This window comes from Leptonychotes weddellii, unplaced genomic scaffold (assembly GCF_054177405.1).
Source record: "Leptonychotes weddellii isolate Sample4059 unplaced genomic scaffold, ASM5417740v2 HiC_scaffold_2288, whole genome shotgun sequence".
Taxonomy (NCBI): domain Eukaryota; kingdom Metazoa; phylum Chordata; class Mammalia; order Carnivora; family Phocidae; genus Leptonychotes; species Leptonychotes weddellii.
In genome coordinates, this window is record NW_027817922.1 from 1,850 (window position 1) to 13,552 (window position 11,703).

Genomic DNA, 11,703 nt, shown 5'->3' on the forward strand with positions numbered 1-11,703 from the left:
ATGTGAGCCACAGAGAAAATGGCCATGTGGGTGAGGCTGAGCGTCTAAAGCTACAACGTCTAAATCAGCTAGCGCCATGCTCCCAAAAGTTTCTGGAGAAAATAGAATTCCTCTTTCTACTTCCTTGTCAGGGGGGGAAGCTCCACTTGAGTTCCTTTATTCACGTACCCACCCGTGAGTGTACTGGGTGCTCGCACTGCGGGGCGGAGGGCGGGGTGTGGAGGAACGAGGCCCCCGCTGTGGGCAGCAGGGCGTTTGCAGCAATTGTGGGAGGGGCTGGGACAGAAGGTGTGGGAACTGGGGGGCAAGAATGGGGTTCGTGGAGGGAAGTTTGGTAAAGAAGTTCTGAGGGGTGATGAGGAGGTCCTAGAGCAGAACCAAAAGTTCAGCCGAGCCCTTGAATGCCACCTCTGGATCGTAGGTCGTGGAACGGGGGCCACTGAGTGAGCTGTCTTCATTCATTGAGCAGAAAAGCAGCCCAGGGCATTGGCTTTGGTGCTGATGATCTGTGAACCCGGGAGGTGGCTGCATCTTCTAGGATTTCTCCTCCTGACCGTAACACCGCGCCGCGATGTTTGGTCTTGTTTTCCAGAAATCGCGCAGGTTATTGCCTATTATGCTGCCACAGGTCCCGAGCAGCTGACTCTGGCCCCTGGTCAGCTGATTTTGATCCGAAAAAAGAACCCAGGCGGTTGGTGGGAAGGAGAGCTGCAAGTGAGTGTCCTTTCCGTTTGTTTAAAATTCTCTGTCCAGATTTCAATGTGTAAAATTTCCAAAGGGCTATGATGTCCTTGCAAAGTACAGCACAGCCCCACACCACCTCGTCCTGTGCTTGGCTATCAAGAGATGCCCCATCATCTGAGTCCATGTGTTTGCTTTCTAAGCTTCGGGCAGCCTGTACCAGAGCTGTGAGAGCTAAGGAGTCCCTGAAAGATGAATCCAGATTTGCTTGACTCCTGAAGTCTGAGAGTGAGTGTTGGGAGAGTGAGAAGTCACGATGAGGGGTGCCCGCAGGGTCCTCCTCACGTGTCATGACATTATGGAAGCCGAGCTTGCCATCGTTCATTATAATGTGTGGTACGGAAGCCACATCTGTGCATCACAGTATGCTTAGTTCCCGCGCGGGGTGTGTGTGTGTGTGTGTCCCCGTGTCCTCATTTGGCCATTTTGTCGAGGCAAACCTTGGTCAAGGAGGGGAAGATTGCTATTGTGGTGAGCTGAAGAATAAGTACCTCTCTGTGCATGTGGGGCAGTTAGTTAAAAAATAAAAGACTAGAGAATGTGTCTTGGCCAGAATGGACCGCACATTCTAGAGTGTAGTTGGAGATTCAGCTTGTCTTGGGCAGCCATAACACCTGTCCAGCAGGGCTGACCACATTCACCTGCCGGGCTCAGGAATCTGCCCATCTGGGCACCTGGGACCCACTTCCTCTTGGTCCTGCTGTGCTGACACTCCCTGAGGCTGCCCACAGATCCCCCTTCCCAGCCACGAGCTCGCTAGTCTGAGCTGCCGTCCGTGACATCTCCGCTCCAGCTTCATCGCTTTTGGTGATTTGCTCTCGCTTGAAGACAAACCCTCCCCAGACTCTGGAGCCTCATTGAATGGCGCTCTCCCACCCCTCCCCTGAGCTGTGGTCGTCCCAGTGCCCACCCCACTCATGGTGTTTAATAGTGAGGCTGATATTACTAGCTTTTCACCCATATTTCTTACGTCTGCATGCAGGTTATCAGCTTTTTGAAGGCGGTAACCGTATTTTTTTGTCCTCACCCTCCTAGCACCTTGCTCAAAATTTTAAAGATTTTATTTATTTATTTGACAGAGAGACAGCAAGAGAGGGAACACAAGCAGGGGGAGTGGGAGAGGGAGAAGCAGGCTTCCCGCCGAGCAGGGAGCCCCATGCGGGGCTCGATCCCAGGACCCTGGGATCATGACCTGAGCCGAAGGCAGACGCTTAACGACTGAGCCACTCGGGCTTCCCTCAAAAGAGAGTTTTGAACAGTTGTCGCAATCCCCAAGAAAGTGGGTGAATTGCCAGGCGCCGGAGGGCATCTGGTGCCCTAACCAGGGGCTCTCTCATTGTGGACACACAAGCAAAGACATTGCCAGTGAGCTCCGTGTTCTGCCCTTGTGAAAGTGCAGGCGTGGGGGCATGGCGGAGTCATTGCAAGCCATATGGCGGCCTACTGGGTAGACGAACACGTGGGGACTTGCAAATGAGAGGCTGCAGTCATGGGCAGATTCATGTAAAAATAAAAGCTTTAGTCCTTCAGCCAAGGACACGAAGTCTATCAGACCACAAGGAAAGGGAAACTTGATCCGTGTTCTAAAAGTAACCCAGATGGATCCTTCTCCGTGATTTGGCAGGTGGGAGGGCAGAGTTAAGGTAGAGGAAGTTTTCTTTTCTTTTGGTTTTATTTTCTTATTTGGGGGATAGGGAATATAGTCCGAGGGTTTAAAATTCAAAAGTGAGCAAAGGGGGATATGAAAAGGTCTCCCTCCCACCCCTGTCCTCGAAGGCAACTGTTTGTTTTTGTTTTTGTTTTTTTAAAGATTTTTTATTTATTTGACAGAGGGAGACACAGTGAGAGAGGGAACACAAGCAGGGGGAGTGGGAGAGGGAGAAGCAGGCTTCCCGCGGAGCAAGGAGCCCAATGCGGGGCTCAGTGCCAGGACCCTGGAATCATGACCTGAGCTGAAGGCAGAGGCTTAACGACTGAGCCACCCAGGCGTCCCAAAGGCAACTGTTTTTACCAGAGTCTTGCTTCTGGAACTACTGTGTGTGTGTGTGTGTGTGCGCATGCATGTATGAACCATTTGACTTCTCCCGTTGGCATAGTTGGCTGCTCGTAGCGCTTCCCATGATTCCCAGCTAGACCCTTCCACCTCATAGAATCGCAGGTCTCAGCTCACCCCCCTTGAAAACAAGGTCAGGTTTAGACCCCCCATGTCCTGTATATGCTACATGCATGGCATCTCGTGTTACCCATAAGAAGAGCGCAGACGTGAGTGTGACTCTTGGCTTACCACTAATTGGCTTGTGACCCGGAAGCGGTCACTGGACCTTCTGGGCCTCACTTTCTTGATCTGGGAAACGGGAATAGTCATAGTATTCTCCCTCCATAAGTGTGCAGGTAAATGCACGTGGGATGCTCAGCGCAGGCCCTAACTCATCAAAAGCACCCGAGAAGTGTTACCTGCTATTATTAATAGTATTTTATTATCAGCATCGTCACTATTATCCTCAAATCCATACGTAATGTTGGCATTCGCTGTCATTTCTGCATCCCCTGAAAGTCACATGCGAGAGCCAGCGCCACGTGAGTGGGCGCTCTCTGCTGGACATACGTGCCACCAAATTGGGATCCACCCAGCCCAGCCCCTGCAGACTCATTCCAATGACTGCCTCGGTTTGAATTTTAGCTGCAGTGTTTTCGTTGTGAAATACAGGAACTCAGAGATTCTGCTGTTCATACCAGATGGTTTGCAGTTTTACGTAAACCTATAGGTGCTGTCTGTTGCAAAGTAGGCTGTCTCCTGAACGATCATGACCCTTTTAAGCATTTTGATGTCATTGTTGTCTTACTAGGCACGTGGGAAGAAGCGCCAGATAGGCTGGTTCCCCGCTAATTACGTAAAACTTTTAAGCCCCGGGACAAGCAAAATCACTCCAACAGAGCCCCCGAAGCCGACGGCGTTCCCAGCAGGTAGGCAGCATACGATCTCTCCTTGGAAAATGGTCCGCGGGTCACTGTAGTCCCTCCACTTGGTTTCCTCATGGAGTGTCTCAGAGTGGTTCTCGCATCTGCTGGAAACACTTCTTGTACTTGCTGGGACCGATCCCCGACTAATGTGATATGGAATATGTTTTTCAAAAGGACCAAGTATCTAAGCAGCTTTGCTGTTCTGGGTACAACAGAGCCCTTGTTGGAACTCTCTTCCTTAAAGGAGTCATGAATGCTATGGCATTAAAGCCAGATTTTTTTCTTGATTTCCTTCCAGCTATTTAAATTGGGATTTGGGCTAGGGGGTGAGGGGACAAAAAGGGACTACTAAATATAAATGGCTGGGGTCTAAATAGGTCAGGAGATGGAGCTGGAGGCCACGGGGGTCTGTTGGTTGTAATGTGCTGCTCACTGAAGACTAAAATAACTGCCCCGTGACATTTCCTGTGAACAGAGGGGGCTTCGCTTAATGGACAGGATGTTGCACACGTTCCCCTAAAGGACTCAAAAGAACAGAGGGCCCCGCGGCTGAGCCTGTTGGCTATTTTCTGACCGAGGAGACCAAATTAGATGCTTTGGTAATATTTGAGATGGGCGAGGTTAGGGGAGCAGGAATCTGCCCTCAGGTCTTCAAGCCACCAGTCCTTGGGTGGCATTTCTGGAAAATGCAGAATTTTCGGTTGTGTCTGTGCTATTCATGCCCAGTGAAATACGATGAAAACTTGGCAGCCTTCGCAAGAAATGCAGGGATTGGCAAAGTGGGACTGTTCCCAGCCCCAGCTGGGCCTCTCTGCCTGCGCTGTGGCCTGCCGTGGGCGGAGGGGGTGGGGCCAGCTGGACCCCCTCTCCCTCGGGGAGGCCTGGCGGGAGCCCCTTCATCAGGTTGGTTGAAACCCAAAGAAATAATTTGCCAAAGTGATTCAGTTAACTTGCAGAACCTAAACCCGTAGATAGCCTGGTTGAGGAAGATTAATGAGCGGCCCAACCTAACTGTGCGGACTTCTGGAAAGTGTGCTCAGGCCGGGAAACAAAAGCAGTTCAACCTCCCACAGGTTTGAGGGAAAGCGAGAAGAGGAAGAATCGTTCATGAGCGGGGCGATTTCTTCCTTTGAGACCAGATTTTGAGCCACAAAGATCGTAGCAGAAGAAAACACTGATTCTGCTTTTCAGTAAGATTTGGATTTTGGGGGGGGCGGGTCAGCTGATTAATTACCTCCCACTTTTTAAAAAAAGGTGGGGGGAGGGGAGAAAGAAGGAGGCAGAGCAGTGTGGTTGAGTCCCCAGGATGCACCGCCGTCCTGTGCGGTCAGCATTCCAGGGGCGCGTCCCTCCGCTCTCTCAGAAGCGGTTCCGAACGCATTCAGTCATCAGCGGAGATTTTGTGCTGCCGTGTAAACACGAGAAAGAGGAAGGTATCACGCCAGCTACAGAGTTAGTGTGAGATTCTGCTGTCGCCTTGGTTTTTATGCCCTCACGTTTTGCAAAGCCCCTGAGAGCTGACCCGCTTAACCGCGTCCCGTCCGCGGAGAGCGGCGGTCCCGCGCGGGAGTGGGGGGGCCGGGAGCCCACACCAACCCCTTGTGCGCGCCCCGCGGCCCTCACCCGGCCCTGTCTCCCGCAGTGTGCCAGGTGATCGGCGTGTACGACTACAGCGCCCAGAACGACGACGAACTGGCCTTCAGCAAGGGCCAGATCATCAACGTCCTCAACAAGGACGACCCCGACTGGTGGAGAGGAGAAGTCAACGGCCAGGTGGGGCTCTTCCCCTCCAACTACGTGAAGCTGACGGCGGACACGGACCCAAGCCAGCAATGTAAGTGCTCCTGGCGGCAGCCCTGCCTCTCCCCTCTGGTTTCTCACGGTCACACGCGGCATTGCTCCGATTTGGCTGAGCTTTGGTTGCAGAGCGGAAAGCCAGACCATTGCTGCATTCACGACAGTCTCTTTGAAGACCTTCTGTAATGCAAGACTTTGTCTTGTGGGGTTGTTTTTGGTTTTTTTGGTTTTGTTTTGTTTTATTTTCACTCCTTCTGTAGCATGACCCCTCCCTCCCCTCCCCACTTTTTTCCTTTTTTTTTTTTTCCTTTTTTTAAATCATTTGGCACCATGCTGTTGACATGCCTGACTCATTTTCCTAGCTTGAATTTTGCTCATTGTTTTGTTTTGCTTATGTGTTGTTTTCCTCCTTTTTCTAGGAATCATATGTTGTCCATCCCCCCCTCAGGCTTGAAAGTCCTCAAAGAGACCCACTATCCCATATCACTGCCCAGAGGGATGATGGGAGATGCAGCCTTGATCATGTGACTTCCAGCATGATCACCTACTGCCTTCTGAGTAGAAGAACTCACTGCAGAGCAGTTTACCTCATTTTACTTTAGTTGCATGTGATGACAATGTCAAGCTATTACTTACAGAGATAGAAGCGAACCTTACAAAAAATACACAGGGTAGTGGGTCCTTTTGTGGCTTTCCTAGTGACTCAAATTGATGTCCCCCCACCTTTGCACACAGGTGCTTTCAATAGTTTTAAAAGTGTTTTTTTTAAAAAATATATTTTAGCCTTTTAATAAAAATCAATAAATTACTCCTTTGCTATTTCCGTTTTGCAAAAAGACCCACTATCAAGGAATGCTGCATGTGCTATTAAAGAAATGTTCCAAATGTCCATAAATCTGAGACTTGATGTATTTTTTTTTTCATTTTGTCCAGTGTTACCAACTAAATTGTGTAGTTTGGGCTTCCCCCCTGCTGTAGACGTACAGAGGAATTCAGTATATCTGTTTTTAAAGACGTGTAGAATGACCCCAATTAAACAGAAGGTGTTTTGTGCTTGTTTGTGTGTATCAGATGTATCTTGCTGAGCATGTAATAATACATCCTGTACCTAAGAAATTAGTTCTTCCCCATGGCAAAAGCTACTACCTTGTACGATGCGCTAATCACATTGCATTAATTGGATTTTGCACAGTGACCCTGTAGCCCCGTGAGAAAGCACCTGCGTTTTTGTTCGGTCTCAGATTTATCTGGTGGAGTTGGTGTTTTCTGTTTTGGGTTTTTAATTTGGCGTGTTTTCATACCATAAAAGCAGTAGATGACACCGTTGCGGTGGTGACGATCCACAATACCCACAATCTCTTCTCGGTCTCTGTTACGTGAAGTTTTTACCGCAGTTCCTTTTCATGGAATGACCTATTTCGAACAAGTCATTTTCTTGACAAGAAAGAATGTATAGAAGCCTCCCTGCGATTAATTTCCAATGTTTACATTTTTTAACTAGACTGTGGGATGTCTGCAGCTTAATAATGAAACGGAGCTCCTGGTCTGTGTATGTGTCCGACGCGTGCTAGCTGAAGCCGTGTGTGTCTTTTTTAAACACTAGTTGGAAGCTCTCAATAAAAATGCCCGTTGCTGACAGCACAGGAGACCGGGTAGGGGAAGCCTCGAGCCCAGTCTCCCAGTTTCCACTGATGCCTTTGTAACCTGCAGTCACATCTCCCTCGGGAGCAGCTACCTGTGCTGGGGGGTGCGTTGTGAGGCCCTCCTCCAGTCCCGGGCGCAGGGGCCGGCACTCCGCCTCCTCCCCTCGCCCTTCAGTGTTTTCATGGATTTGAATGTAAGATATATAAATATATAAACCTGCGGCTTTAACAACTGTAATACGCCCTTTTGAATTAGTGACGTGTATAGATAATTAAATTCTTCATATAAAAGTTAGATGGAAATGTCTCTGTGTTTTGGTGTTGGAACCTGGCTGTGGTGACGGGGGGCCAGGCAGACTAGATGTCAGCAGGGGGCCAGCGGCCCTGCGGGTCCCTTAGGATGCTCGGGCTTGGAGATTCAGACCCCATTCCGCTCCTCACTGAGTCTTCTCTGAAGGGCCCTCCCTCTCTCTCGCCTTGCTACCCGCCCCCCCCCCCCAGCCTCGATCAAGGAGTAGAGGATTGCCCCTTACAAGATGGGTTTTGAAGACTAGAACGGCCACGCAGTGGATGTGGCTGTCTCCTCGGGCTTTCGGCATGTGTCATTGACCCCTTGACAAGGTGTGTGAGGGGACTCGGGGCACAAAACATTGTTCCGAAAGATGGATCGTAATCTCGGTCTGTCGAACAGTCAACAGAACGTGTGGGTGGGGATGGGAACTTTCACGCCTTCCATACTGCTGTCCCCATCCGTTTCTGCCCCGCACACGCCAGTCTGGTCATCTTAGCGGAAACAAACCAGTGTACACGGTGACGGAACTCTTTGTGATGATGATCCCGCGCTTGAGGCCAATTGTGAGCCATTCAGTTGAGTGATTTCCTTCATCAGCTCAGCAAATAATTGGGGGGGGAGGTGCCCCACTGGGTTCTCAGTAGAGACAGGGTCCCTGTCTTCTTGGAGTCCGTGTTCTAATGGGAAGAACAAGCAGAAACCAAACTACCACAGTCCGTGTAAACACGTGGGGGGGTGAGTGTGGTCAGGTGCTAAGTTCTGTGCCGGAGGAATGGATGCAAGGACGCCCAGAGCAGATGGGGCAGGGAGGGCGGCAGCAGGGAGAGGGGCAGAGAACCCCTCTGGGAGGAAGTGATACTTAAGCTGAGACCTATAAGCAGTAGGGGCCAGATGCATCCGGGAAGAGAGATGGCTCTTCTGGGCACAGATGTCAGGACATACAAAGGTCAAGAGGTGGGTGGAGAAATCTCCGTCTCCAACTTCCTCCCGCCCCTCACTTGTGGAGCAAGGATCAAGGCAGCGAGTCCCATCTCTTGCCCAGGACCCCTTCACCCATGTAAGCCAATGTTGCTTCTCCAGCCTTGAGTTTGGCTGGAAGTGACTCACTGTCAAGGTGGGAGCTCTCTCCACAATCCCTCTCTGTCGATCATTCTGTAGGCTTCTTGCTGGTTGGCAGAGCTGACATACATTGTTCCCCAGGACACTGCTCTTTCCCCTCACAAATCATTCAGTTTGCATTTGATCAGAGGGGATCCGTCCGACCCAGCGCTTCTCACCCAGGGGGAATGCTGCTGGTATCTGGCGGATGGAGGCGGGGGGTGCTGTTATCTGTGCTAGGACGCAGAGTGGCGCCCCAGACACCAGAGGATTATTTGGCTCCAGATGTCCCCAGTACCGAGGTTGAGAGGTTAGAGTTCACCTGGTTGTTCACGGCCCAAAAGGTTGCCTCGTTGCTGGCGGCTGAGTTCGTTCCAGTAACTACTGTTGAGTAAACGTAATCATTTAATAAGTTGCTGCGCTGTATCTGTAGCATAAAAAATATCCCAGAATCTTGGTTCTATATTTTACAATTGATCTTATTCTTGGCTATTCCCCAAACGGTGCAATTTGGTATAAATCCTGTTCTCAGAGAATCTGGTTAACAAAAATTTGTTGGATAAAAGAGAGGGAAAGCATCTTTTAATTAAATTAGCGAAGTCATGCCGGGTATCTCCTTTGGCCCCAGAGTTTAAAGATGTCAGATTTTTTTTTTTTGAGTTGTTTGTTAAAAATAACTGGTCCTTAAATCCTTTTAATTTCATAGTTGGTGTTGATTTGTCATGTGAGTGAATGTTCAGTACAGTGGCATGTGGACGAGGAGAGCACAGATGAGACCACCTTTCTCTTGCGGTTTTAAGTTGCCTTCCTAAGGCCAGCTGCCTATCCACACCGCAGAGCAGGGCCCCAGGAGCTGTAGGAACAGAGTGGTGGCCAATGGGCCATATCCCAGACCCCCTCTGCACAAAAGGGTGTCTGGGAGAAGCTGATCTAAAGCAAGGATTCAGGGGCGCCTGGGTGGCTCGGTTGGTTAAGCGTCTGCCTTCGGCTCAGGTCATGATCCTAGGGTCCTGGGATCGAGCCCCGCATCGGGCTCCCTGCTCGGCGGGAAGCCTGCTTCTCCCTCTCCCACTCCCCCTGCTTGGGTTCCCTCTCTCGCTATATAAATAAATAAAATCTTAAAAAAATAAATTAAAATAAAACAAGGATTCATTCCTTTGTAAAGTAAACAAATATTACACCATTACACCTATGGTGGAAACTGGTGTCTGCCCCGTTTCTGGAAGGGAATCGGGCAGATCCAGACTCCCGGAGCAGATGGTGACCGGGCTCTCTACGCCTTCTTTGATCCCATCTGAAGAGAAAAAAAAACCTGGTAATACCAGTGTAAGAAAACCCTCTAAACAGTAGGTTGACGCGTATGAAATCGCCAGTACTCCTGTTTTCTCACCCATAAAACAGCAATTCCTGTTGCTCAATACAATATACAATCACCTTGGCATAGAGTAGGTTAGGTTCTCAGAAATATTGTTTGGATGAGTGGGTTGAGCAATGAATGAACAAGAAGGAAGCACTGGGGTTCTGTTCGTGGTGCACCACGTCACCCCCAGAGAGGACACCAGGGTGTATCTGCAGTTCCTTCCCTTTAGCTGTGAGCTTCCCAAAACCAATGGTGTCCTTGCAAGGAGGTTGCTCCTGGGGTCTTGCTCATCTGGTCTACGAAGAAGGCTAAGGATGGGGGATGTCAGCATGTGGCAATCTTCGTCCCGGCCGGGTCTACCCCCGAAATGGGGTGTAGGGAGGCACCCACCCAGATCACAGCTGCGGACGGGCCTGCCCAATCACAGCTCTGCTTCCTGGCCACCTGAAAATTCTTTCTGAGAGTGAATATTCATTTTTTTTCTTCTAGCAAATTTATAAGTTAATCCTATTCATTCTTTTTAGTTCCAAAAATACCCAAGAGAATTTTTATGGGAACTACATTGACTGCTAGCAGTCCTAAAATGCACAGGGAAAGAAAAAAAAAAAAAGCATCTTCTTCGAAATGTCTGATATTTTGGATCTGGTGGGATAGGGGAACATAATAAGGTCAAAGTTCATCGTAGCTTTATGTGACTGTTTCACGTCAACCAGAGTTCTCTTGGGCCTTTCTTTAAGCAAACTCCACTCACGAAAAACCAGATTTCCAGAATGTTTCCTGGTGTGTAGCTATTCCATTATCTCTCGGGAGAAAGTTTGATCCTTTAAATTGAACACTCCCCAGGCATTTTTTTTTTTAAAGATTTCATTTATTTATGTGAGAGAGTGAGAGCGTGAGAGCCCGAGCAGGGGGAGAGGCAGAGGGAAAGGGAGAAGCAGGCTCCCCGCTGAGCAGGGAGCCTGACGCGGGGCTCGATCCCAGGACCCTGAGATCCTGACCTGAGCTGAGCCACCCAGGTGCCCCTTCGCAGGCATTTTTAAGTGATAGGACTTGATTCACAAAAAAATCCGTAAAGATTTTATTTATAAAAAGTGAGAATCCACTATAAGACTATATCAGGGCGATGTGGGGTTAAGCACACGACCTCTCAGGAGCTACCAGGTTATTGTTTTAAGCTGTCCACAGATTGTGTGTGTGTGTGTGTGTGCACGCGCGCACGTGCAGACACCGACGGGGACAGTGATTTCCAGGGGACTTAAATGCCTCTGTCTTTAGCTTGGTAACACTGGGTGGGACGGTGAGGTCGGGGTGCAGTCTGAAAGCAGACACATCATGCTGTAGAAGATTCTGGCCGCGGCCGACAGCTGCCGTCCCCACACCTGCAGGGCCCCGAGGGTCAGAGTGATGGTGCAAGCCTCGAAAGAGGAAGTGTCCCTTCCTTTGACTCAGCCCCTCATTTTTTAAAGTTGGGCAGGTCCTCCTCTTCACGTGGTTTCTGCTGAGTGAGTTGGGGGGGGAGGTGCTCTATCTGCCCTTTCTCATCAAGGAGCCCATTCTCAGTCAGAGTTGAACAACTCGATTCCCCTGGTGTCCCCTTCTTCGTCTTGTGCTGTCCCTTCCCCTCTTGGTCCCTGTGACTCACACGCAGGCACACTGGGTCCACTCGTCGCACTCCAGGCCCCGCCAAGAAAGTGGTGGTGGTGGTGTGTGTGTGTGCAGAGATGCTCCCTGTGGATTGTTCCATGAAGTGTGTGTGTGTAGAGATGCTCCCTGTGGGTTGTTGCTTGAAGTGTGTGTGTGCGTGTGTGTGC

At 50.0% G+C, this 11,703-nt stretch overlaps 1 protein-coding gene across 1 annotated transcript; it reads left to right on the forward strand.

Annotated features, from left to right (window-relative positions):
- Positions 1-335: 335 nt before the first annotated feature.
- LOC102746633 (intersectin-1-like) lies at positions 336-7,437 on the forward strand. Its single transcript, XM_031018615.2, has 4 exons — positions 336-714; positions 3,588-3,705; positions 5,345-5,536; positions 5,919-7,437. Coding segments are annotated over exons 1-4 (525 nt in total). The 5' UTR covers positions 336-501; the 3' UTR covers positions 5,921-7,437.
- The last annotated feature ends 4,266 nt before the right edge of the window (positions 7,438-11,703 follow it).

Coding starts and splice junctions, on each gene's coding strand:
- LOC102746633 (XM_031018615.2), top strand. CDS start 502: ATGATCTGTGAACCCGGGAGGTGGCTGCATCTTCTAGGATTTCTCCTC. Junction 715..3,587: donor GGTGGGAAGGAGAGCTGCAA/GTGAGTGTCCTT, acceptor TTGTCTTACTAG/GCACGTGGGAAGAAGCGCCA. Junction 3,706..5,344: donor GCCGACGGCGTTCCCAGCAG/GTAGGCAGCATA, acceptor TGTCTCCCGCAG/TGTGCCAGGTGATCGGCGTG.